The 26,072-nt window shown below is 54.2% G+C and overlaps 1 protein-coding gene across 6 annotated transcripts in view; it reads right to left on the reverse strand.

Moving 5' to 3' along the window:
* The window catches only part of klhdc3 (kelch domain containing 3), an 87,135-nt gene extending 76,193 nt beyond the window's left edge, over positions 1 to 10,942 (reverse strand). The window contains exons 1-2 of one of the 6 annotated variants that reach the window (XM_087984770.1): positions 10,867 to 10,942; positions 3,018 to 3,262 (exon numbers count right to left, since the gene is read on the reverse strand). In XM_087984770.1, coding sequence (XP_087840896.1) covers positions 3,018 to 3,171 — 154 coding nt within the window. In that variant the 5' untranslated portion in view covers positions 3,172 to 3,262; positions 10,867 to 10,942. Of the gene's footprint in view, positions 1 to 3,017; positions 3,266 to 9,022; positions 9,146 to 9,414; positions 9,450 to 10,866 lie in introns of those variants that run through there. The other 5 variants (XM_087984754.1, XM_087984756.1, XM_087984761.1 and 2 more) reach the window with 5 other exon arrangements.
* Between the last annotated feature and the right edge of the window lie 15,130 nt (positions 10,943 to 26,072).

A 26,072-nucleotide genomic window follows, 5' to 3' on the forward strand; every position in this document is an offset into this window, starting at 1 on the left:
ATCCTGTGCTCAGTGGCTCTGTGATCCTGCGGGATCTACTTGCTCCAGCAGCCGGTTTTTCGAGACTGAGGAGGCAAAGCTGATGGTACCAATGACAGCCCACAGCTCAGCAGTGAGTTACATCGATCCTGTCTGCTGATTAAATAGCAGGAGTCGCTCACTTTCAGGTTATTGTGACTCACTTTGTTTGACATTAAAAGCAGCAGGAGTTTCACAAGGGCGGACTTTGCTCAACTCAGGGGGTGGTACGGGCCTGCTTCCCAAGAGGAAGCCTTCCGAGGAGAGAGACTCCAGGGGGACCGTACAGACCCAGACCCTGGGCCAACATTCACTAGCTCAGTCTTGCTGCTGGAATGCAGATGGCAGCCAGCGTCCCAGGGCAGAGTTTGAACTCATCACCTTGTGCGATTGTAAAGAGAGACCTTCCTGAGTTTACGGAACACTGAGCAACACCCACACTGTCCTGAGCTGTACTCACATCGGTGTTGGTGCTGGATTCTCCGACTCTGAGGGGACTCAATAATGTCCTACTGTGTCCGACCGGACAATACAGCCTGACCCGGAGGGCTGCAGTCGGTACTGACATCCACAAACAAGGTTTCAACATGCAGACAGTCAGTCCATGGGACACAGTCTCTTCAGGGAAATGGAGGGGTCGGTTCACACACACACACACACACACACACACACACACACACACACACACACACACACACACACACACACACACACACAGGTTTGAGCTTTAGTGGGATCTCTGTATGGCCTTCCATATTCCCCTCAGCACTAGGGAACATACAAAGAAACAACTCTGGGGACAGCTAAAGGAGACTGCAGTAAGCAGTTTCAGAGGATTCATCACACACCATCCGAACTTGTACTCTGAGCAGAATACCATCACCAAGGACCCCACAGACAGGCAGCCTGTCACAGGAGAGCTGGCTACAGAACCAGACAAGAGCAGCTCAGCAACGCTCCAAGCGCTGATCACATCGCAGCTAAACATGAGGAGCGGGTACTGCCGCAGTCTCCAGCTCTCAGTCTCTATCAGAGGGACGGGTCAGTGCCAGGACGACAGAGACTGCAGGGAGACCGATCTCACTCAGCAGCACGGTGAAAGGATTTCCCGCGTTGCCCTGAGACTGCAGACTGGGGCCGATCACATTCTGCCCAATCACCAGCAACATGGCTGGCACGGTGGCTCAGTGGTTAGCACTGCTGTCTCACAGCGCCAGGGATCCAGGTTCGATTCCAGCCTCGGGCGACTGTCTGTGTGGAGTTTGCACATTCGCCCCAGGTCTGCGTGGGTTTCCTCCCACAGTCCAAAGATGTGCAGGCTATGGGATGGATTAGCCATAGTTTCTAGGGATGTGCAGCCTAGGGTGGGCTAGCCATGGGGAATGCAGAGTTACAGGGACATGTTAGGGGGAGGCTCTTTGGAGGGTCACTGTGGACACAATGGGCCGAATGGCCTGTTTCCACACTGTAGCGATTCTATGATTCCTGAAAATAGTACGATAATGGTGGCCACGACACAGTGCCTACAATGATCTCGCCAAGACCCTCGAGTGTGAGAGCACAGACTGCCTCTTGAAGCTGCTGAGGAAACATGGTGCCTGTTACCCATAACAACACAGTGGGTCAGGTCAGTGTTGGCAGGACAACACCAGTAACCCCAGTGATCCACAACGGGGTTAAACTGGGCTATATTCCGCCACCACCAATCTTTGCTGCAGACGGGGTTCGACACACAGAGCAGAACGGAGGGAAAGCAGTTACACAGCCTGCGTACAATCACAGCAGCCCGTGGCCCTGACATCAGTCAAGGCAGCACACGCTTGATGGGTTGAATGGCCTACCACTGCTCTAGATTAAAGTCAGAGGCAGGTTGAACCAGGGTCACTCTGCTCCATCCTGGAGTGAGGGAGGACTGAGGAGAGGGACAAGATTGTGAGCCAAGCATCAGTACATGAAGGGCATTGGGGCAGACATGTCTCTGAGCGAGCAGTCCTCCTGTAGGTATCCTGTGTCGGGCTTGGAAGAGGTCCCCTTCAACATAGCCTGGGGCATGGGGCAGGCATAAGCTCACAGGCAATATGGTTACAGGAAGGACAACAACTTTGTAACTCCACAATTAGGAACGTTGGGAAGGTCAGGAGAAAGACCAGTAGCGACATTCTGGGAAGGACAACACGCCCATTAACTTAACCATGAACATGATATCACTATAACCACAGGACAAATCCCACCCCTGATCCCCATCTCATCTTCGACAAAGGAAAACATTCAACAAGTTATTGTTCGAGCAGCTCACTGATTTTTCTAGGCCAGGACCTGGAACTGCCTCGGGACAATTGATGGTAGGAACTGGGTAACAGAGAGACTTAGGAGTTCAGGTACATAATTGGTTGAAGTTTGTATCAGGGGGAGACAGGGTGGTGAAGGCAGTGTTCAGCATTGCCATTGAGCTGCGGAGTTGGGGTTGTACAGGACATTGGTGAGACCTCGTCTGGATCACTGTGTGCAGTTCTGGTCTCCCTGTTACAGGAAGGATATTACTAAACAGGGGATGGGTTCACACAAGATTTACGAGGATGTTGCCAGGTTTGAGTTCCACAGAGAGACAGGAGCAGAGGTGGTTGAGGGATGACCTTGTAGAGGTTTATAAAATCATGAGGGGCACAGATAAAGGTGGATAGCAAAAGGGTGGGGGAATTCAAAATAGGGGGCAAAAGGACACGAGGGGCAATAGTTTACAGAGAAAGTGGTCAGGGTGTGGAATGACCTGCCAGACAATGGTCAGGATGTGGGGACAGCACATGGACAGGAAAGGTTTGCAGGGATGTGGGCCAGGAGCAGGCAGGTGGGACCGGCTTCGTATAGGATTATACTCGGCATGGACTGGTTGGACCGAAGGGTCTGTTCCTGTGCTGACCGACTCTGTGACCCAAGGAGGGAGCACCCAATCTCCAACACAGCCAGGCTATGTTGAAGGAACTACACAGGGAGGGGCTCACCCGCATTAAAGACGTGCACGTCGATCTGACGAAGGGTCTCGTAGTCCTCTCCAGAACAATAGCCACCGAAGGAATAGACTTTGTGCCCAACAGCCACAGCAGCATGGTTCACCCTGCGGGGTCCTCCCTCCAGGTGAACCACCCACCGCAACATTGCCCTCAGTTGGACAGCAGCATCCCCTGGAGCGCCATCTCAGCCACGATGTCCGGGCCTCACACTCAGGCTCTGCTCATTGCAAACATGGCTGCTGGGACAGAAAGAACACACAGTCACTCCACTGGAGCCTACACCCACCACAGCTCCATCCGAAACAAAACCATCTGGGACTCGGACATTACCCAACCCCTGCACACACCGTGGCAATCAGCAGCTGAGCACAACACAATGGGCTCCAGAGACAGGGCCTCCCCCTCACTGACAGGGACACGGCCTCCCCCACACTGACAGGGACAGGGCCTCCCCCACACTGACAGGGACAGGGCCTCACCCACACTGACAGGGACACGGCCTCCCCCACACTGACAGGGACACGGCCTCCCCCACACTGACAGGGACAGGGCCTTCCTCACACTGACAGGGACAGGGCCTCCCCCACACTGACAGAGACAGGTCCTCCCTCACACTGACAGGGACAGGGCCTTCCTCACACTGACAGGGACACGGCCTCCCCCACACTGACAGGGACAGGGCCTTCCTCACACTGACAGGGACAGGGCCTCCCCCACACTGACAGAGACAGGTCCTCCCCCACACTGACAGGGACAGGGCCTTCCTCACACTGATAGGGACACGGCCTCCCTCACACTGACAGGGACAGGGCCTCTCCCACACTGACAGGGACAGGGACAGGGCCTCCCCCACACTGACAGGGACAGGGCCTCCCTCACACTGACAGGGACAGGACCTCCCCCACACTGATAGGGACACGGCCTCCCCCACACTGACAGGGACAGGGACAGGGCCTCCCCCACACTGACAGGGACAGGACCTCCCCTACACTGATAGGGACACGGCCTCCCCCACACTGACAGGGACAGGGACACGGCCTCCCCCACACTGACAGGGACAGGGACAGGGCCTCCCCCACACTGACAGGGACAGGACCTCCCCCACACTGATAGGGACACGGCCTCCCCCACACTGACAGGGACAGGGCCTCCCCCACACTGACAGGGACACGGCCTCCCCCACACTGACAGGGACAGGACCTCCCCCACACTGATAGGGACACGACCTCCCCCACACTGATAGGGACACGGCCTCCCCCACACTGATAGGGACACGGCCTCCCCCACACTGACAGGGACAGGGACAGGGCCTCCCCCACACTGACAGGGACAGGGCCTCCCCCACACTGACAGGGACAGGGCCTCCCCCACACTGACAGGGACACGGCCTCCCCCACACTGACAGGGACAGGGCCTCCCCCACACTGACAGGGACAGGGCCTCCCCCACACTGACAGGGACACGGCCTCCCCCACACTGACAGGGACAGGGCCTCCCCCACACTGACAGGGACAGGGACAGGGCCTCCCCCACACTGACAGGGACATGGCCTCCCCCACACTGACAGGGACAGGGACAGGGCCTCCCCCACACTGACAGGGACACGGCCTCCCCCACACTGACAGGGACAGGGACAGGGCCTCCCCCACACTGACAGGGACAGGGACAGGGCCTCCCTCACACTGACAGGGACAGGGCCTCCCCCACACTGACAGGGACAGGGCCTCCCTCACACTGACAGGGACACGGCCTCCCCCACACTGACAGGGACAGGGCCTCCCCCACACTGACAGGGACAGGGACAGGGCCTCCCCCACACTGACAGGGACAGGGACACGGCCTCCCCCACACTGACAGGGACAGGGCCTCCCCCACACTGACAGGGACAGGGACAGGGCCTCCCCTACACTGACAGGGACAGGGCCTCCCCCACACTGACAGGGACAGGGCCTCCCTCACACTGACAGGGACAGGGCCTCCCCCACACTGACAGGGACAGCGCCTCCCCCACACTGACAGGGACACGGCCTCCCCCACACTGACAGGGACAGCGCCTCCCCCACACTGACAGGGACAGGGACCCCCCCACACTGACAGGGACAGGGACCCCCCCACACTGACAGGGACAGGGCCTCCCTCACACTGACAGGGACACGGCCCCCCCCACACTGACAGGGACAGGGCCTCTCCCACACTGACAGGGACACGGCCTCCCTCACACTGACAGGGACAGGGACAGGGACAGGGCCTCCCCCACACTGACAGGGACACGGCCTCCCCCACACTGACAGGGACAAGGCCTCCCTCACACTGACAGGGACACGGCCTCCCTCACACTGACAGGGACACGGCCTCCCCCATACTGACAGGGACAGGGCCTCCCCCACACTGACAGGGACAGGGCCTCCCCCACACTGACAGGGACACGGCCTCCCCCACACTGACAGGGATAGGGCCTCCCTCACACTGACAGGGACACGGCCTCCCCCACACTGACAGGGACACGGCCTCCCACACACTGACAGGGACACGGCCTCCCCCACACTGACAGGGACAGGGCCTCCCCCACACTGACAGGGACAGGGACACGGCCTCCTTCACACTGACAGGGACACGGCCTCCCCCACACTGACAGGGACAGGGTCTCCCCCACACTGACAGGGACAGGGACAGGGACAGGGACAGGGACAGGGATAGGGACAGGGACAGGGACAGGGACTCCCCCACACTGACAGGGACAGAGCCTCCCCCACACTGACAGGGACAGGGACACGGCCTCCTTCACACTGACAGGGACACGGCCTCCCCCACACTGACAGGGACTGGGCCTCCCCCACACTGACAGGGACAGGGACAGGGACAGGGACAGGGCCTCCTTCACACTGACAGGGACAGGGACACGGCCTCCCCCACACTGACAGGGACACGGCCTCCCCCCACACTGACAGGGACAGGGACAGGGCCTCCTTCACACTGACAGGGACAGGGACACGGCCTCCCCCACACTGACAGGGACACGGCCTCCCCCCACACTGACAGGGACAGGGACAGGGCCTCCTTCACACTGACAGGGACAGGGACACGGCCTCCCCCACACTGACAGGGACAGGGACCCCCCCACACTGACAGGGACAGGGACCCCCCCCACACTGACAGGGACAGGGACCCCCCCCACACTGACAGGGACAGGGCCTCCCTCACACTGACAGGGACACGGCCCCCCCCCCACACTGACAGGGACAGGGACCCCCCCCACACTGACAGGGACAGGGCCTCTCCCACACTGACAGGGACACGGCCTCCCTCACACTGACAGGGACAGGGACAGGGCCTCCCTCACACTGACAGGGACAGGGACAGGGACACGGCCTCCCCCACACTGACAGGGACAGGGCCTCCCCCACACTGACAGGGACACGGCCTCCCCCACACTGACAGGGACACGGCCTCCCTCACACTGACAGGGACACGGCCTCCCCCACACTGACAGGGACACGGCCTCCCCCACACTGACAGGGACACGGCCTCCCCCACACTGACAGGGACAGGGCCTCCCTCACACTGACAGGGACACGGCCTCCCTCACACTGACAGGGACAGGGCCTCCCTCACACTGACAGGGACACGGCCTCCCTCACACTGACAGGGACACGGCCTCCCCCACACTGACAGGGACACGGCCTCCCCCACACTGACAGGGACACGGCCTCCCTCACATTGACAGGGACAGGGCCTCCCTCACACTGACAGGGACAGGGCCTCCCCCACACTGACAGGGACAGGGACAGGGCCTCCTTCACACTGACAGGGACAGGGCCTCCCCCACACTGACAGGGACAGGGCCTCCCCCACACTGACAGGGACAGGGCCTCCCCCACACTGACAGGGACAGGGACAGGGCCTCCCCCACACTGACAGGGACACGGCCTCCCACACACTGACAGGGACACGGCCTCCCCCACACTGACAGGGACAGGGCCTCCCCCACACTGACAGGGACAGGGCCTCCCCCACACTGACAGGGACAGGGACATGGCCTCCTTCACACTGACAGGGACACGGCCTCCCCCACACTGACAGGGACAGGGACACGGCCTCCTTCACACTGACAGGGACACGGCCTCCCCCACACTGACAGGGACAGGGCCTCCCCCACACTGACAGGGACAGGGACAGGGACAGGGACAGGGACAGGGACTCCCCCACACTGACAGGGACAGAGCCTCCCCCACACTGACAGGGACAGGGACACGGCCTCCTTCACACTGACAGGGACACGGCCTCCCCCCACACTGACAGGGACAGGGCCTCCCCCACACTGACAGGGACAGGGCCTCCCCCACACTGACAGGGACAGGGCCTCCCCCACACTGACAGGGACAGGGACAGGGCCTCCCCCACACTGACAGGGACACGGCCTCCCACACACTGACAGGGACACGGCCTCCCCCACACTGACAGGGACAGGGCCTCCCCCACACTGACAGGGACAGGGCCTCCCCCACACTGACAGGGACAGGGACATGGCCTCCTTCACACTGACAGGGACACGGCCTCCCCCACACTGACAGGGACAGGGACACGGCCTCCTTCACACTGACAGGGACACGGCCTCCCCCACACTGACAGGGACAGGGCCTCCCCCACACTGACAGGGACAGGGACAGGGACAGGGACAGGGACAGGGACTCCCCCACACTGACAGGGACAGAGCCTCCCCCACACTGACAGGGACAGGGACACGGCCTCCTTCACACTGACAGGGACACGGCCTCCCCCACACTGACAGGGACAGGGCCTCCCCCACACTGACAGGGACAGGGACAGGGACAGGGACAGGGACAGGGACAGGGCCTCCCCCCACACTGACAGGGACAGGGACAGGGCCTCCTTCACACTGACAGGGACAGGGACGCCCCCCACACTGACAGGGACAGGGACAGGGCCTCCCCCCACACTGACAGGGACAGGGACGCCCCCCACACTGACAGGGACAGGGCCTCCCCCACACTGACAGGGACAGGGCCTCCCTCACACTGACAGGGACACGGCCTCCCTCAAACTGACAGGGACACGGCCTCCCCCACACTGACAGGGACAGGGACAGGGACACGGCCTCCCCCACACTGACAGGGACAGGGACAGGGCCTCCCCCACACTGACAGGGACAGGGACAGGGCCTCCCCCACACTGACAGGGACAGGGCCTCCCCCACACTGACAGGGACAGGGCCTCCCCCACACTGACAGGGACAGGGCCTCTCTCACACTGAGTCAGCAATGGAAGTGATCAGAGAGGGTGATGGTGTTGGAACACCATCCCGAAACATAGAGGGGAGAGACACACAGAGCGTCAGGTTAACGTCTCATCTGAAGGTCTACCCCACCTCAGCGTACTCTACTCACAGCACTATCCTGCCTCAGCACTACCGACCTCCTCTACAACACCCCCTCCAACCCCCCTCACCCACCTCCCCTCCAGCCCCAGTCCCTCACCCCCTCCCCTCCAGTCCCATCCCTCAGCTCCTCCCCTCCTCTGCTCACTACCCACCCTCCCCTCCAGCCCACTGTCCCTCTCCCCGTCAGCAATGGGCACGTCGGGACAGGCTGGTGTATTACTGAGACTCGGAGACACTGACTCCCAGATGAGCAGTTAACTAGAGACTGCACCTCTTTAGGTCAAGCCATGCCATCCCAAGAGCCTAATATTTACCGGCCAGCCCTCCCAGGGTCCGAACCAATACCAATCAACACCTCCAAATGATGCCGGACTCATGTTTCCATTCCCAGTTGTGGGAGCTTGCTGTGTACAAACTGGTTTCTCTCATGTAATAACAACGACTGTACTGCCATTGGCTGCTTCATATGAATACGACACACTTTCAGCTCACACTCATGATCTAGAATAAACAGGGCCTGGTGATGCTCTACCCAGCCGATCAGCCCATAGCTGATAGCCCCATTACGCCATGTAGACAGGGATCTGCAGTCACTTACTCAGCTCGGAAGCAAAGCTGCAAGTTTGAAACTCTGAAACCCTTCCTGCTGGTGTCTGCGAGCTACAAGTGGGTAGAGAATCCCCAGTACTCACTCCCCATGCTGCCCAATGCTCTCGGTATGGTCAGTCACTTCACAACAATCTCCTGACCATTTTTATATTCCTAAACTCTTTCCAGAGCTTCCAGCAAGCAACAACTTGCTTTGACCAATCTAGAACTGACTGACATTTGTCAACAACGGGGTTTTATTTAAAAACATAGTTGACACTGTCCTTGAAAGCTTACTATGAATACCCAGTGTCAAAGGTTGCCCTCTCAGTATTGCACTCAGACTCAGCCGCGGTAAATCTAAACGAAATGCAAAACACAAACACACACACACACACTTGCCTGAGATGGGAAAGGCAGATGGGAGATTTCGGCCAGAGCTGTGTTATAGTAGCCCTCCCCACAGTGTTCCCCCCCCCCCCACCCCGAGAACCCCAGGGCAGATTGTCAGGAGGAAGCAAGGAGTGCCAGAGTTCCAGCTTCCCCCCCCACCCCCTCAGATTCTCCTCCTTATGTCACAGCAGCTTCGAGTGACACCACAGCTGACAGGTCAAACTGTGCACGTACACAACCAACACGGTCTGCAGCTCAGACAGAAGCCTGCCATTTCTAAAGCACTGAAAAGCCAGTTTATTGCAAAGCCCCAGCGACACTCCCCCCCCCCCCCAGCTGTGGGAGATACACAGAGAGCAATCCCACAGAGACTGAGGGAGGGATCAATAGTGGACAGTACTCAAGGCTAATATTCTTCACAAATAGCATAATGTCATCTTCCACAGAAATCCCGAGAAGGCAACCATAGAGAGGTACAGCACAGAAACAGACCCTTCGGTCCAGCCCGTCCATGCCGACCAGATATCCCAACCCAATATAGTCCCACCTGCCCACACCCGGCCTATATCCCTCCAAACCCTTCCTATTCATATACCCATCCAAATGCCTCTTAAATGTTGCAATTGTACCAGCCTCCACCACTTCCTCTGGCAGCTCATTCCATACATGTACCACCCTCTGTGTGAAAAAGTTGCCCCTTAGGTCTCTTTTATATCTTTCCCCTCTCACCCTAAACCTATGCCCTCTAGTTCTGGACTCCCCCACCCCAGGGAAAAGACTTTGCCTATTTATCCTATCCATGCCCCTCATAATTTTGTAAACCTCTATAAGATCACCCCTCAGCCTCCAAGGCTCCAGGGAAAACAGCCCCAGCCTGTTCAGCCTCTCCCTGTAGCTCAGATCCTCCAACCCTGGCAACATCTTTGCACATCATAGTACGTCTCCTCTCCCTCGGCCCCTCCCACAGGGTGGCATCCCCACCCCGCCCCTCCCACAGGGTGGCTCCCCCCCCCCCCCCCCCCACAACAGGGTGTCCTCCCCTACCCCCCCCCCCCCCCCCAACAGGGTGTCCTCCCCTACCCCCCCCCCCCCCCCCCCCCCAACAGGGTGTCCCCCTCTCACAGGGTGGCTCCCCCCCCCCCCCACAACAGGGTGTCCTCCCCTACCCCCCCCCCCCCCCCCCCCCCCCAACAGGGTGTCCCCCCTCTCACAGGGTGCCCTTGTACCCCCGGACCCTCCCACAGTAGGAATCGAAATGAACAGCATCAACAGTTCCTACCAGTTCACCCAGGGCGGTTTCGAGGGTATAAAAGTGTTTTAAATGAAGGTTATCTCAGCTTTACAGAGACTATGTACAAACAAAACCAGCATCAATCTGCTGCTCTCTCAATTGTTGCCTTTCAATGTCAGTGCAAAGCTAGCATCAACAACAAACTCATCAAAGGCTAACAATTCAAATACCTGAGCAGGTCAGAGAGCCCGATAACTCTTCAAAAACACTGCACCTTCACTACACTGGCTTTCCACTGGCATGCACTCCAGAAAAGGGAAATAAATTGACACCAGTTTCAGAAACAGCCTCGTGTGTGATTAAAATAAACCTCTCTCAGGACAGAGTTAAAGGGAACAGCAGCCTAGCAGGACAAGGTAAATACTGCCGCTACTGAAAGCCCCTTCCTTTCTCACAATGCCACTGATGTAGGCAGAGCCAAACACACAACTCACAGACATCGACAGAGGCCACGCTGGGATTTCCTTCAAATCCTCACTCCAAACGTCAGAGAAGAGACTTCAACAGGAAAAATACAGCAGAGCACAAAGCCCTCTGTTAGTAATGCTGGGTTTAATCAGAGGTTGCAACAGGTCACTCTCAGAGACTGATTCATTGCTCCGAATTTTCTTCCAAACAGGGTGGCCTGTAACCTGTTGAATACTTACTAAAATTACAGAGAGAGTATGCTAGTGGCTCCTATAGATATCCTTTCATTGATGAGCTATTGGTCAAACTTCCACCCTCCCTCAGATTCAGGCACCTGTTTTGAAATCAACAGGAAAATCGTTCCTGTGTTACAGAGTCGGATGAAACTGAATTGGTTAGAGTGCTCTTGGATAACATTATCATTCCAGCCTCCAAACTGGAAAAAGGGATAGCAGGAGAAAGGGGAAATGATGTCAAATTCTGACCATGCTGGGGCTCCTCTCTCTCTCTCTCGGGCGATGAAACCCCAGCAGATTTGGCAGGGGAGACACAGAGAATACGGTTCCTCATGTGGAGTGGATCATAAAGATCAGACAGTCACTAGTCAATCTATTTGGGAACTCAGGAAAAAAAAAACGACTTCACCCAAGAAAGGGGAAAGAATGTGGAGCTCACTCCAACAGGAAACAGTCTCGGCGAGAGAAATACAAGGACAAGTGGATAAGGAAGGGGGGCTAGCACAGAGAAGAAATGCCAGCACCAACCTGTCGGGCCGAATGGCCTGGTGTAATGATTAGTTACAGAGCACCCAGGCAGGCAAAACCCAGATGTGGGCTGCAAAACAAGCAGACACGTTTTAAAAACCAGTCTGACCTTTCCACGTACACATTCAAACAAAACCACCCTGCTTTCAACGTGCCAGTGTCTGGGCCTATCATTACAGCTCCATTTAAGATGGAAGATGGGCCACACACCCACAGACAGGAGAGACAAAACCTCCTGATTACCGCCACAGACTGCAGCATCAGAACCAGTATTAATTCAGCCCATTCCCTGCACGCCAACACACAATACATTAATCCAGTCCGTCTCATTCCCCCACAATCCAGCACATTCCTGTTTTCCAGGTTCATTCACCCACTTTCCTTCCTCGATTAACTGATCATCTCTGCTCCCTCAAAGGCAGCAACTGCCAGCTCAGTGCCATTCACTGAGGTACATCAGGGCTCACATTCGATCCCAGGCTTCAGGACACTCATAAAGAGGCCCCACCCTCGGGCTCAGGAAATTCCTCCTCCTCCTCCTCCTCTCAGTTCTATTTTGTGGGCGGCCCAGTGGTTAGCACCGCTGCCTCACAGCGCCAGAGACCCGGGTTCAATTCCCGACTCAGGTGACTGACTGTGTGGAGTTTGCACGTTCTCCCCGTGTCTGCGTGGGTTTCCTCCGGGTGCTCCAGTTTCCTCCCACAGTCCAAAGATGTGCAGGTCAGGTGAATTGGCCATGCTAAATTGCCCGTAGTGTTAGGTGAAGGGTAAGTGTAGGGGTATGGGTCTGGGTGGGTTGCTCTTCAGAGGGTCAGTGTGGACGTGTTGGGCCGAAGGGCCTGTTTCTACACTGTAAGCAATCTAATCTAATCTAATCTAATCTAAAGGGTGTGCCCCCCCCCCCCAAGGTCCTAATCTCCTACTGGTGGAAACAAGACCCCCCCTCTCAAGCTTCCAAACTCCATCAAGAAATGACCCAGAGTCCTCAACTGCTCCTTCTACGACAAGCCTTTTATCTCCGGGCTTACTCTTGTCAACCTTCTCTCGGCCCCTTCCAACACCTTCGATATATGGCCCAAAGCTGCTCACAATATTCCAAATGGGCTCTGACCAGAACCTTACACATCTCTGCTCTTGCATTCCTGCCCTCTGAAAATGAATGTTAACGCTGTATTTGCTTTCCTAACTGCCAACGGAACCTACGTGTTAACCTGAAGGGGACTAGGAACTGGGACTCTCGAGTTCCTTTGTGTTTCAAATTTCCAAACAGTTTCCCTGCCTCTATTTGTCCTCCCAAAGTGCAGAAGGCAATGATAGTCTGCAAAGGGAAACCAGGAGACATTGGAGAGCAGTGTCTAGCAGGGTTTGAGAGACAGAGTAAGAGGTTACGCAGGCTGTCCATAAACCTGGACCCACTGCTGTCACCTAGCAACAGCCTCTGGAATCAGGTAGTGGCTATTTTCTCAGTACACAGCGAGATGTGTTGTGCTCAGTATTGGAGATACCTTCCAAGGATGCAATACTGTTGTCAGAGCTACGGCTGTTGGAGAAGTAGTGTGGAAAGAGAATCGAAAGTTTCAAATATCAGGAATCTTCAACATTTCTCATCTGGACTGAAGGTTACCCAACAACGTAGACAAGAAACCAGAGGGACAGAGAGAAAGGCAGCTCATTCTAACTTTTTCATTTGGAATTCTTCATCAACAGAGTTTTCCCTGGTATGTGTGTCAGCGAGAGAGAGCGAGAGCACAAGAGAGAGAGACTGTCATCCTGCGATATGAATGGATGTGTGGTATCAGTTTACCTTGCACAGTAAAAATTATTCAGCCCCTTGTTTGAGGCACAGGTTTCCTGTTATATACCTGGGTTATTTCTGCGTTTATTGAAAAGCCTCATGAAAATCTCTTTTGCTCTAGCCAACAGCAATAAAAAGACACAGAAACAAAGGGGCCATTTTTGATGAAATAAAACATTTCCACTTTTGGTACGGCTAAAGGGATTTGATTTCTAGTACAGAAGGACTGCTTCAATCCCTGTGGGGGTCCTTCATGAAGCTGAGAAGGCAGGCAGGCCCTCAGCTGGGATGCAGGCCCTAGGCAGGCAGGCCTGCCTTCAGCTGGGATGCAGGCCCTAGGCAGGCCAGCCCTCAGCTGGGATGCAGGCCCTAGGCAGGCAAGCCTTCAGCTGGGACGCAGGCCCTGGGCAGGCAGGCCCTCAGCTGGGACGCAGGCCCTGGGCAGGCAGGCGCTCAGCTGGGACGCAGGCCCTGGGCAGGCAGGTGCTCAGCTGGGATGCAGGCCCTGGGCAGGCAGGCGCTCAGCTGGGACGCAGGCCCTGGGCAGGCAGGTGCTCAGCTGGGATGCAGGCCCTGGGCAGGCAGGCCCTCAGCTGGGATGCAGGCCCTGGGCAGCACAATAATTAGAGGCAGAGATTCCTCCAGATCCAGATTTGGTCAAGATCCACATAGAAACTGGGATACAATGGTTCAGTCCTGATTAAATAGTTGACAAATGAGCATCTTCCTTCTGCACAGCTCTGTCTCAAGCCCTTCAGTGATGAGCAAATAGCGACAGCTAATAAACCTCATTGAGTTCTTTGAGATGGTGACCACACAGATGGGTGAGGGTAACGTGCATGATGAAGTGTATATGGATTTCAGTAAGGCATTTGATAAGGTTCCCCACGGTAGGCTATTGCACAAATAGTTGAGGGTGTTGCTGGAAAAGCACAGCAGTAGCTCTTCCTGATGAAGGGCTCTGGCTCAAAACATTGATTCTCCTGCTCCTCGGAGGCTGCCTGACCTGCTGTGCTTTTCCAGCACCGCCCTCTCAACTCTGATCTCCAGCATCTGCAGTCCTCACTGTCTCCTATTGCACAATATACAGAGGCATGGGACTGAGGGTGATTTAGGGTTTGAATCCGAAATTGGCTAGCTGAAAGAAGACAGAGGGTGGTGGGTGGTAGTTGATGGGAAACGTTCACATTGGAGTTCAGTTACCAGTGGGTATCGCAGGGATTTGTTTTGGGTCTACTGCTGTTTGTCATTTTTATAAATGACCTGCATATGAGAGAGGAGGATGGGTTAGTAAATGTGCAGATGACACTAAGGTCATAGACTCAGAGACGTACAGCACGGAAACAGACCCTTCGGTCCAACCTGTTCATGCTGACCAGATATCCCAACCCAATCTAGTCCCACCTGCCAGCACCCGGCCCATATCCCTCCAAACCCTTCCTGTTCATATACCTATCCAAATGCCTCTTAAATGTTGCAATGTACCAGCCTCCACCACATCCTCTGGCAGCTCATTCCATACACACGCCACCCTCTGTGTGAAAAAGTTGCCCCTTAGGTCTCTTTTATATATTTCCCCTCTCACCCTAAACCTATGCCCTCTAGTTCTGGACTCCCCCACCCCAGGGAAAAGACTTTGTCTATTTATCCTATCCATGCCCCTCATAATTTTGTAAACCTCTATAAGGTCACCCCTCAGCCTCCGACGCTCCAGGGAAAACAGCCCCAGCCTGTTCAGCCTCTCCCTATAGCTCAAATCCTCCAACCCTGGCAACATCCTTGGAAATCTTTTCTGAACCCTTTCAAGTTTCACAACATCTTTCCGATAGGAAGGAGACCAGAATTGCACGCAATAATCCAACAGTGGCCTAACCAATATAATGTATAGCCACAACATGGCCTCCCAACTCCTGTACTCAATACTCTGACCAATAAAAGAGTATTTTATAAAATAAAATAGGCGGGAATTGAACCTGGGTCCCTGGCGCTGTGAGGCAGCAGTGCTAACCACTGAGCCACCCTGGTGCTTATTCCTTTCTATTGAAAAGTTGGCAGAAGGGTGTTGGAGGTTACAGAGGGACATAGATAAGATTAGATTCCCCTACAGTGTGGAAACAGGCCCTTCGGCCCAACCAGTCCACACCGACCCTCCGAAGAGTAACCCACCCAGACCCATTTCCCTCTGACTAATGCCCCCAACACTACGGGCAATTTAGCATGGCCAATTCACCTGCCCTGCACAGCTTTGGACTGTGGGAGGAAACCCACGCAGACCTGGGGAGAATGTGCAAACTCCACACAGACAGTTGCCCGAGGCTGGAATTGAACCCGGGTCCCTGGTGCTGTGAGGCAGCAGTGCTAACCCCTGAGCCACTGTGCCTCCCTTAAAAGCTGCAGAGCTGGGCTGAGAGGTGGCAAATGGAGGTGGAAAAATGTGAGGTGGAAAAATGTGAGGTGATTCACTTTGGTTGGAGTAACAGAAATACAAAGTACAGGTACACAATCATTTATCCAAAACCCTCAGGACCAGCTGGTTTTCAGAATTTGGAAATTATTTTGGATTTCAGAATAAGTGACAGTTTAACATTGAAATTTTAAAAAATCTTACCAAATAGTAGACGCACCTATGAGTACTATGAGCCCTGAGACAGAATTAACACCTGCCAGTGCTGGGTCACGCACCCACGTCGCATCTGAGTGATGTGGGTCGAGCGGGTGTGCAGTTGGGTTAACTGGTTGCACACCAAACAACCTTTGTTAATGAGAAAAAAACATTGCAGAAACATTTCAGATTTCAGAGCTTTTCAGATATTGGGATTTTGGATAAAGGATTTTCTACCTGCACTGGGCTACTGGTAAGATTCTTGGTAGTGCAGACGAGCAGAGAGATCTCCGTATCCAAGCAATTAGATCCCTGAAAGTTGCCACCCAGGTTGATAGAGTTGTTCAGGAGGCATACGGTGTGTTAGTGTTTATTGGTAGAGGGATTTCTGAGCCACGGGGGGGGGGGGGGGGGTCATACTGCAGCTGTATAAAACTCTGGGGCTCAGATCAGAGTGGTGCTGGGAAAGCACAGCAGGTCAGGCAGCATCCGAGGAGCAGGGAAATCGACGTTTTGGGCAAAAACCCTTCATCAGGAATAGAGACGGCTGCACTTGGAGTATTGTGTAGAGTTCTGGTCACCGCATTATAAGGAGGATGTGGAAGCTTTGGAAAGGGTGCAGAGGAGATTTACTAGGATATTGCCTGGTATGGAGGGAAGGTCTTATGAGGAAAGGCTGAGGGACTTGCGGCTGTTTCCGTTAGAGAGAAGGTTGAGAGGTGACTTAATAGAGACATATAAGATAATCAGAGGGTTAGATAGGCTGGACAGTGAGAGTCTTTTTCCAAGTATGGTGACAGTGAGCACGAGGGGGCATTGCTTTAAATTGTGGGGTGACAGATATGGGTCAGATGTTAGAGGGAGTTGATTTACTCAGAGAGTAGTAAGGGTGTGGAATGCCCTGCCTGCAACAACTCACCAACTTTAAGGGGATTTAAATGGGCATTGCATAGACATATGGCTGAGAATGGAAGAGTGGATGGGCTTCCGATTGGTTCCACAAGTCGGCGTAACAGAGGGCTGAAGGGCCTGTACTGCGCTGGGATGGCCCTTTCCCCCCAGAGTTAAAGTTCCATTTTCATGGGGACACAGCCTCAAGGTGAGAGGGGGAAAGTTTAAGGGGAGGTGTGAGGGAAGGTTTTGGTGCAGAGAGTGGTGAAAGCAGGCACATTGGCATCATTTAAGAATTTGGACGGTTCCATCAATAGTAAGGGAATAGAGGGATATGGACTGAATAAGGGAAGAAGGTTTGGTTTTTTTTTTAAGTTTCGTTAGGGCACAGGCTTGGAGGGTGGAACAGCCTGTCCCCTGCGCTGTAACTCCCTTCGTTCCGGAACTTCGACAGTAACCGGAAGCGACTTGTTTTAGAGAGAGGGGTAGACTTGGTCCAGGTAAGTTTTAGCAGACTGACATGCTGAAACGTAACAGCGCTGGGAGCGTTTAAAGATTCCCTGACGGCTCAGGACGAAGCATTAAAAACATTCCGGAACCTCATACATGGAAGAACAGGTCAAACAAAGGAAAAATGAGAGATCAACTGAAAGTAAAATCAGACACAGCTAACATCCAGGAGATAGCAAAGCTGTTTGAGGAGCAGCGAGGTTATGTCCATGTTAAACAGCAGCAACTCTCAGCATCAATTCAGCTTGATTCCATTTATTTTAATAAAGAGTTATTTTTCTTTTCAAAAAAACTGGCAAACGTTTGCTTTTAACCCGAGTTTGTCAGTCAGGAATTTTGGGAACTTTGGATAGTTTGAATAAACATTCTGACACTGTGACGACTCGGGGAACAGTGGGGTCTGATTTACAGTGAAGAGGTGGGTGAATAACAACAGGACACAGATTGAAGGTGATTGGCAACCCCCCCCCTCCCCTCCCCGAAGTGTTTAATATACAGCCTGCCTACTTCAGGTCATCGAGCATAGAGTGGGGTAAAAGCAAAACACTGTGGATGGTGAAAATCTGAAACCAACACAGAGTGCTGGAGAAACTCAGCAGGTCTGGCAGCATCTGTGGAGAGAGAGACAAACAGAGTTAACGTTTCAAGTGTAGCATGACCCTTCTTCAGAAACCAGATGGAAAAAAATACAAAGAAAACTGCTTCCCCGGAAGGTGTATTTGGGACCTTGGACTGAGTGGAGGGTGGACATGAAGAGGTAGGTGTTACACTTTCTCCAGTTTAATGGGGGTTGGGGAGGGGGTGGGGGGGGGGCAAGGAATCCTTAGGAGTGACGGAGGAGTGGACCGGGGTGTCACAGAGGGAACAGTTGGTGCAGAATGCCCACATTGGAGGAAGACGAGTCTAGCGATAGCGGCCTGGCACGGGGTGAATGCAGAGTCATGGATGGACACCCTATCGCTGTCTGGGAATGAGGGGAAGCAGCAGGGGTTTATGTGCAGGAGATGGGTCCTGGCTGAGGGTCTGGTCAACTGTAATGGTCAGGAATCCGGCCTGAGGGACCAGAGACTCTCTGCTGAAAGGTGGCACCATGGCAACAAATATGAAGGAGAAAGGAAAGGAAAGGAATCCTTGCAAGGAGGAGCGGGAGAGCAAGTGTAGTCGAGGTGATTGGGTGATCAGGAGGAAATGGGTATTGGGGGACAGCCAACCCCCCAAAATGGAAACAGTGAGGTCAGTGAAGGGAACAGTCCGAGGCTAACAGAGTGCTGGAGAAACTCAGCAGGTCTGGCAGCATCTGGAGAGTGAGAGACAGAGTTAACGTTGAGTAGCAGTGTCCCTTCATCAGAACAATTCTGAACAAGGATAACTAGTCTCAAAACATGAACCATTTCTCTGTCCAGGTGCTGCCAGACCTGCTGTCCCACTGGTTTCAGATCTCCAGCTTTTGTTTGGTTTTATTTAAGAGGAGTCAGAGGTGGACCAGCTGAAAGTGAGGGGTGACATGCTACTGACACCCCACCAGCCAGAACGTTTTCCCCTCCCCACCCGTGTCAGCCTTCCGCAAGGACCATTCCCTCTGCCAGTCCTTGGTTTGTGCCAGTCTCCCCACCAACTCCCCCCACTGTCCCTTCCCCTACAACCGGAAAAGATGCAAAACCTGCTGGTACCCCACCCCCCTCACCTCCATCCAGGGCTCCACACAGTCCTTCCAGGTGGGACAGTGGTTCACCTGCCTCTCCTCCAACCTAGTTTTCTGCATCACATGCTCCCACTGTGCTCTTCTCTACATCGGGGAGACTGAACGGTAACTTAGGGAATGGTTCACCGAGCATCGGAGCCAGGCCCACGGGCTGACCGGACCTCCCAGTCACCGTCCTTCCCACTCCCTTTCCAACATGACCATCCTTGGCCTCCTACATTGCCACAACGAACCAAACCCACAACTTGGAGGGAGAGCACCTCATCTTCCGCCTGGGCAGCTGACAGCCCGGAGCACTCAACATTGAGCTCTCCGACTTCAAGTCACCTCCGTCCCCATTCCCCGACTCCCGTCCCAGCCCCTCCCTCTCCCTTCCAGTCCTCGGACCGACCCTTCCTTCCTGTCACCAGCCAGGTCATACCCATCTCCCCAACACCCGCTCTGTCCAGGCCAGTCCGCATTCTGTATGACTCAATTGGATTCCCCCCTCATCCTTCTAAACTCCACCGAGTATAGACCCAGAGTCCTCAAATGTTCCTCATATGTAAAGCTTTTCATTCCTGGGACCATTCTCGTGATCCTCCTCTGAACACACTCCAGGGCCAGTCCATCCGTCCTGAGATACGGGGCCCAAAACTGCACACAATATTCCAAATGTGGTCTGACCAGAGCCTCAGACGTACATCCCCGCTTTGATATTCAAATCCTCTCAAAATAAATACCATCATAGCATTTACCTTCCCAACTACTGACTCAACCTGCAGGTTTACCGTGAGAGAATCCTGGACTAGAACTCTCAAGTCTCTTTGCACTTCTAACTTCCTTGTCCATGCCTGTAATCCTCTGACCAAAGTGCATGACCTCACACTTTCCCACGGTGTGCCCCATCTGCCATTTCTTTGCCCACTCCCCTAACCTGTCCTAATCCTTCTGCAGCCTCCCCACCTCCTCAATGCTCTCTCTCTCTCCCCGTGGATGCTGTCTGACCTGCTGTCATCTCCAACACTGGTTATTCCCAGTTCAGATTCCAGCTGCACCAGTGACTTGTTCTGGGAAAGTGAGAGGGGGAAGCAAGTCAGAACCAAACCAGATGAAAGGTTTCCGATTCGAGACAGGGGCATGAGGCAGCACCTGGATAAGGGTTCGGAGCCCAAAGGAAGAGGCAGACGAGACTCAAAAGGCGACCTGTCGTTTCTCTCTCAAACAGATGCAGCCAAATTCCCTGCAGAGGCTGAACTCGCCACTGACTAAAGAAAAGCAACACTTAACAAAACAGAAGCAGCAGGGCCATGAGCTCTCAGAGGCTGCGGCACTATTCGGTACGATCACGCACAATCTGCAGAGACCATGCCCATGTTACACAACCATCGCGCAGCCTCCAACAAACACTTCCTATCATTTGGTTCCCCAGTCGTGGCTATCACCACATAGAATACAAAGAGAAACAGCCAGCCCAACCGCACTGTCACACCCAGTCACCGCACTCACCGGGGTTCCTCACACCCTACCGCACTGTCACACCCAGTCACCGCACTCACCGGGGTTCCTCACACCCTACCGCACTGTCACACCCAGTCACCGCACTCACCGGGAATCCTCACACCCTACCGTACTGTCACACCCAGTCACCGCACTCACCGGGGTTCCTCACACCCTACCGCACTGTCACACCCAGTCACAGCACTCACCGGGGATCCTCACACACTACCGTACTGTCACACCCAGTCACCGCACTCACCGGGGTTCCTCAGACACTACCGTACTGTCACACCCAGTCACCGCACTCACCGGGGTTCCTCACACACTACCGTACTGTCACACCCAGTCACCGCACTCACCGGGGTTCCTCAGACCCTACCGTACTGTCACACCCAGTCACCGCATTCACCGGGGTTCCTCAGACCCTACCGTACTGTCACACCCAGTCACCGCACTCACCGGGGTTCCTCAGACCCTACCGTACTGTCACACCCAGTCACCGCACTCACCGGGGATCCTCAGACCCTACCGTACTGTCACACCCAGTCACCGCACTCAACGGGGTTCCTCACACCCTACAGTACTGTCACACCCAGTCACCGCACTCACCGGGGATCCTCACACCCTACCGCACTGTCACACCCAGTCACCGCACTGACCGGGGTTCCTCAGACCCTACCGTACTGTCACACCCAGTCACCGCACTCACCGGGGTTCCTCAGACCCTACCGCACTGTCACACCCAGTCACCGCACTCACCGGGGTTCCTCACACCATACCGTAGAACATAGACATAGAACAATACAGCACAGAACAGGCCCTTCGGCCCACGATGTTGTGCCGAACTTCTAACCTAGATTAAGTACCCATCCATGTACCTATCCAAATGCCGCTTAAAGGTCGCCAATGATTCCGACTCCACCACTCCCACGGGCAGCGCATTCCATGCCCCCACCACTCTCTGGGTAAAGAACCCACCCCTGACATCTCCCCTATACCTTCCACCCTTCACCTTAAATTTATGTCCCCTTGTAACACTCTGTTGTACCCGGGGAAAAAGTTTCTGACTGTCTATCTATTCCCCTGATCATCTTATAAACCTCTATCAAGTCACCCCTCATCCTTCGCCGTTCCAATGAGAAAAGGCCTAGCACTCTCAACCTATCCTCGTACGACCTATTCTCCATTCCAGGCAACATCCTGGTAAATCTTCTCTGCACCCTCTCCAAAGCTTCCACATCTTTCCTAAAGTGAGGCGACCAGAACTGCACACAGTACTCCAAATGTGGCCTAACCAAAGTCCTGTACAGTTGCAACATCACCTCACGACTCTTGAATTCAATCCCTCTGCTAATGAACGCTAATACACCATAGGCCTTCTTACAAGATCTATCCACCTGAGTGGCAACTTTCAAAGACCTATGAACATAGACCCCAAGATCCCTCTGTTCCTCCACCTGACTAAGAACCCTACCGTTAACCCTGTATTCCGCATTCTTATTTGTTCTTCCAAAATGGACAACCTCACACTTGGCAGGGTTGAACTCTATCTGCCACTCCTCAGCCCAGCTCTGCATCATATCTAAGTCCCTCTGCAGCCGACAACAGCCCTCCTCACTGTCCACAACTCCACCTATCTTCGTATCATCTGCAAATTTACTGACCCACCCTTCGACTCCCTCATCTAAGTCATTAATAAAAATTACAAACAGCAGAGGACCCAGAACTGATCCCTGCGGAACTCCACTTGTAACTGGGCTCCAGGCGGAGTATTTACCATCTACCACCACTCTCTGCCTTCGACCGGTTAGCCAGTTTTCTATCCAATTGGCCAAATTTCCCTCTATCCCATGCCTCCTGACTTTCCGCATAAGCCTACCATGGGGAACCTTATCAAATGCCTTACTAAAATCCATGTACACTACATCCACTGCTCTTCCCTCATCCACATGCTTGGTCACCTCCTCGAAGAATTCAATAAGACTTGTAAGGCAAGACCTACCCTTCACAAATCCGTGCTGGCTGTCCCTAATCAAGCAGTGTCTTTCCAGATACTCATAAATCCTATCCCTCAGTACCCTTTCCATTACTTTGCCTACCACAGAAGTAAGACTAACTGGCCTGTAATTCCCGGGGTTATCCCTATTCCCTTTTTTGAACAGGGGCACAACATTCGCTACTCTCCAGTCCCCTGGTACCACCCCCGTTGCCAGTGAAGACGAAAAGATCATTGCCAACGGTACTGCAATTTCCTCTCTAGCTTCCCACATAATCCTAGGATATATCCCGTCAGGCCCGGGGGACTTGTCTATCCTCAAGTTGTTCAAAATGTCCAACACATCTTCCTTTCTAACAGGTATCTCTTCTAGCTTACCAGTCCATTTCACACTCTCCTCTTCTACAATACGGTCCCTCTCGTTCGTAAATACTGAAGAGAAGTACTTGTTCAAGACCTCTCCTATCTCTTCCGACTCAATACACAGTCTCCCACTACTGTCCTTGATCGGACCTACCCTCGTTCTCGTCATTCTCTGGTTTCTCACATACGCATAAAATGCCTTTGGGTTATCCTTGATCCTATCCGCCAACGATTTTTCATGCCCTCTCTTGGCTCTCCTAATCCCTTTCTTCAGGTCCCTTCTGGCTATCCTGTATCCCTCCACTGCTCTGTCTGAATCCTGTTTCCTCAACCTTATGTAAGCCTCCTTCTTCCTCTTTACCAGACATTCAACCTCTCTCGTCAACCAAGGCTCCTTCACACGACCATTTCTTTCCTGCCTGATAGGTACATACATATCATGGACACGTCGTATCTGTTCCTTGAAAAAGTTCCACATTTCCACGACATCCTTCCCTGACAGCCTATGCTCCCAACTTATGCTCCTCAAATCCTGCCTTACAGCATCGTAATTTCCCTTCCCCCAATTATAAAATCTACCTTGTTGTGCGCACCTATCTCTCTCCATAACCAAGGTGAAAGTCACAGAATTGTGGTCACCATCACCAAAATGTTCACCCACTAACAAGCCCACCACTTGTCCCGGTTCATTACCGAGTACCAAATCCAATATGGCCTCCCCTCTGGTCGGACAATCTACATACTGCGTTAGAAAAGCTTCCTGGACACACTGCACAAACACCGCCCCATCCAATCTACTTGATCTAAAGAGCTTCCAATCAATATTTGGGAAGTTGAAGTCGCCCATGACTATGACCCTGTGGCTTCTGCACCTTTCCAAAATCTGTTTCCCAATCTGTTTCTCCACATCTCTGCTGCTATTGGGGGGCCTATAGTAAACACCCAACAAGGTGACTGCACCTTTCCTATTTCTGACTTCAGCCCATACTACCTCCAAAGGCAGATCCCCCTCAAACTTCCTTTCTGCAGCCGTTATACCATTTCTAATTAGCAATTCCACCCCCCGCTCCTTTTTTACCACCCTCCCTAATCTTACTGAAACACCTGTAACCAGGAACCTCCAACAGCCATTCCTGTCCCACATCTATCCACGTTTCCGTGATGGCCACAACATCGTAGTCCCAGGTACCGATCCACGCCTTAAGTTCACCCACCTTATTTCTGATACTCCTTGCGTTGAAGTATACGCACTTGAGCCCATCTCTGTGTCCGCTAGTAGTCCCTGTCAGTGCTACCTTCTCCACAGCCTCCCTACAGTCTTGGGCATCCTGACACACAGCTAGCCTACTTGCTGGACTACAAGTCCGGATCCCATCCCCCTGCCAAATTAGTTTAAACCCCCCCGAAGAGTGCTAGCAAACCTACCCCCCAGGATATTGGTGCCCTTCTGGTTCAGGTGCAACCCGTCCTGCTTGTACAGGTCCCACCTTCCCCAGAATGCAGTCCAATTGTCCCAATATCTGAAGCCCTCCCTCCTACACCATCCTTGCAGCCACGTGTTCAAATGCACTCTCTCCCTATTCCTTGCCTCACTGTCACGTGGCACCGGCAACAACCCAGAGATGACGACTCTGTCTGTCCTAGCTTTTAGCTTCCAGCCTAACTCCTTGAGCTCTTGAATGACCTCCCCACCCCTCTTCCTACCTATGTCGTTGGTGCCAATGTGCACCACAACTTCTGGCTGCACACCCTCCCCCTTAAGGATTCTGAAGACACGGTCTGAGACGTCTCAGACCCTGGCACCCGGGAGGCAACAAACCATCCGTGAGTCTCGCCCATGTCCACATAACCGCCTGTCCGTCCCTCTAACTAGAGAGTCCCCTATAACTAGCGCTCTCCTCCTCTCCCCCTTTCCCTTCTGAGTCTCAGAGCCACAGACCCCTTCACTGCAGCTTACACCTGCAACGCTGTCCCCCCCAACAGTTTCCAAAGCTGTATATTTATTTTTTAGGGGAACGACCACAGGGGAACCCTGCACTGCCTGCTTCTTCCCCTTCCCACCTCTAACTGTTACCCAGCTACCTCTGTTCTCCGGCGTAACTATGTCCCTGTAGCTTCTATCAATCACCCTCTCAGCCTCTCGAATAATCCTCAGTTTATCCAACTCCAGTTCCAGTTCCCTAACTCGTTCTGTGAGGAGCTTGAGCTGGCTGCATTTCCTGCAGATGAAGTCGGCAGGAGTATCGGTGGTCACCCCTACCTCAAACATCCTGCAGGAGGAACATTCCACCGCCTGCGCTGCCATGACTGTACACTTACTCCAAAAACAAGAACACTGAGTCAATAACACTGAGTCACTTACCTGTGGACTTTAAAGTTAGGTTAGAGGAGGAGGGTGGGAGGGAGGCCCTACGGAAGTAGGACCTGGGGTCTAGAGCACACCCACTCAAATACTAATCACTTACCTTCCCTACCGTACTGTCACACCCAGTCACCGCACTCACCGGGATCCTCAGACCCTACCGTACTGTCACACCCAGTCACCGCACTCACCGGGGTTCCTCAGACACTACCGCACTGTCACACCCAGTCACCGCACTCACCGGGGTTCCTCAGACACTACCGTACTGTCACACCCAGTCACCGCACTCACCGGGGTTCCTCAGACACTACCGCACTGTCACACCCAGTCACCGCACTCACCGGGATCCTCAGACCCTACCGTACTGTCACACCCAGTCACCGCACTCACCGGGGTTCCTCAGACACTACCGTACTGTCACACCCAGTCACCGCACTCACCGGGATTCCTCAGACACTACCGTACTGACACACCCAGTCACCGCACTCACCGGGGTTCCTCAGA

This window comes from Chiloscyllium plagiosum, unplaced genomic scaffold, assembly GCF_037043375.1.
Source record: "Chiloscyllium plagiosum isolate Xiang-an unplaced genomic scaffold, Cpla_swu_hap1 HiC_scaffold_3, whole genome shotgun sequence".
NCBI classification, from domain to species: domain Eukaryota; kingdom Metazoa; phylum Chordata; class Chondrichthyes; order Orectolobiformes; family Hemiscylliidae; genus Chiloscyllium; species Chiloscyllium plagiosum.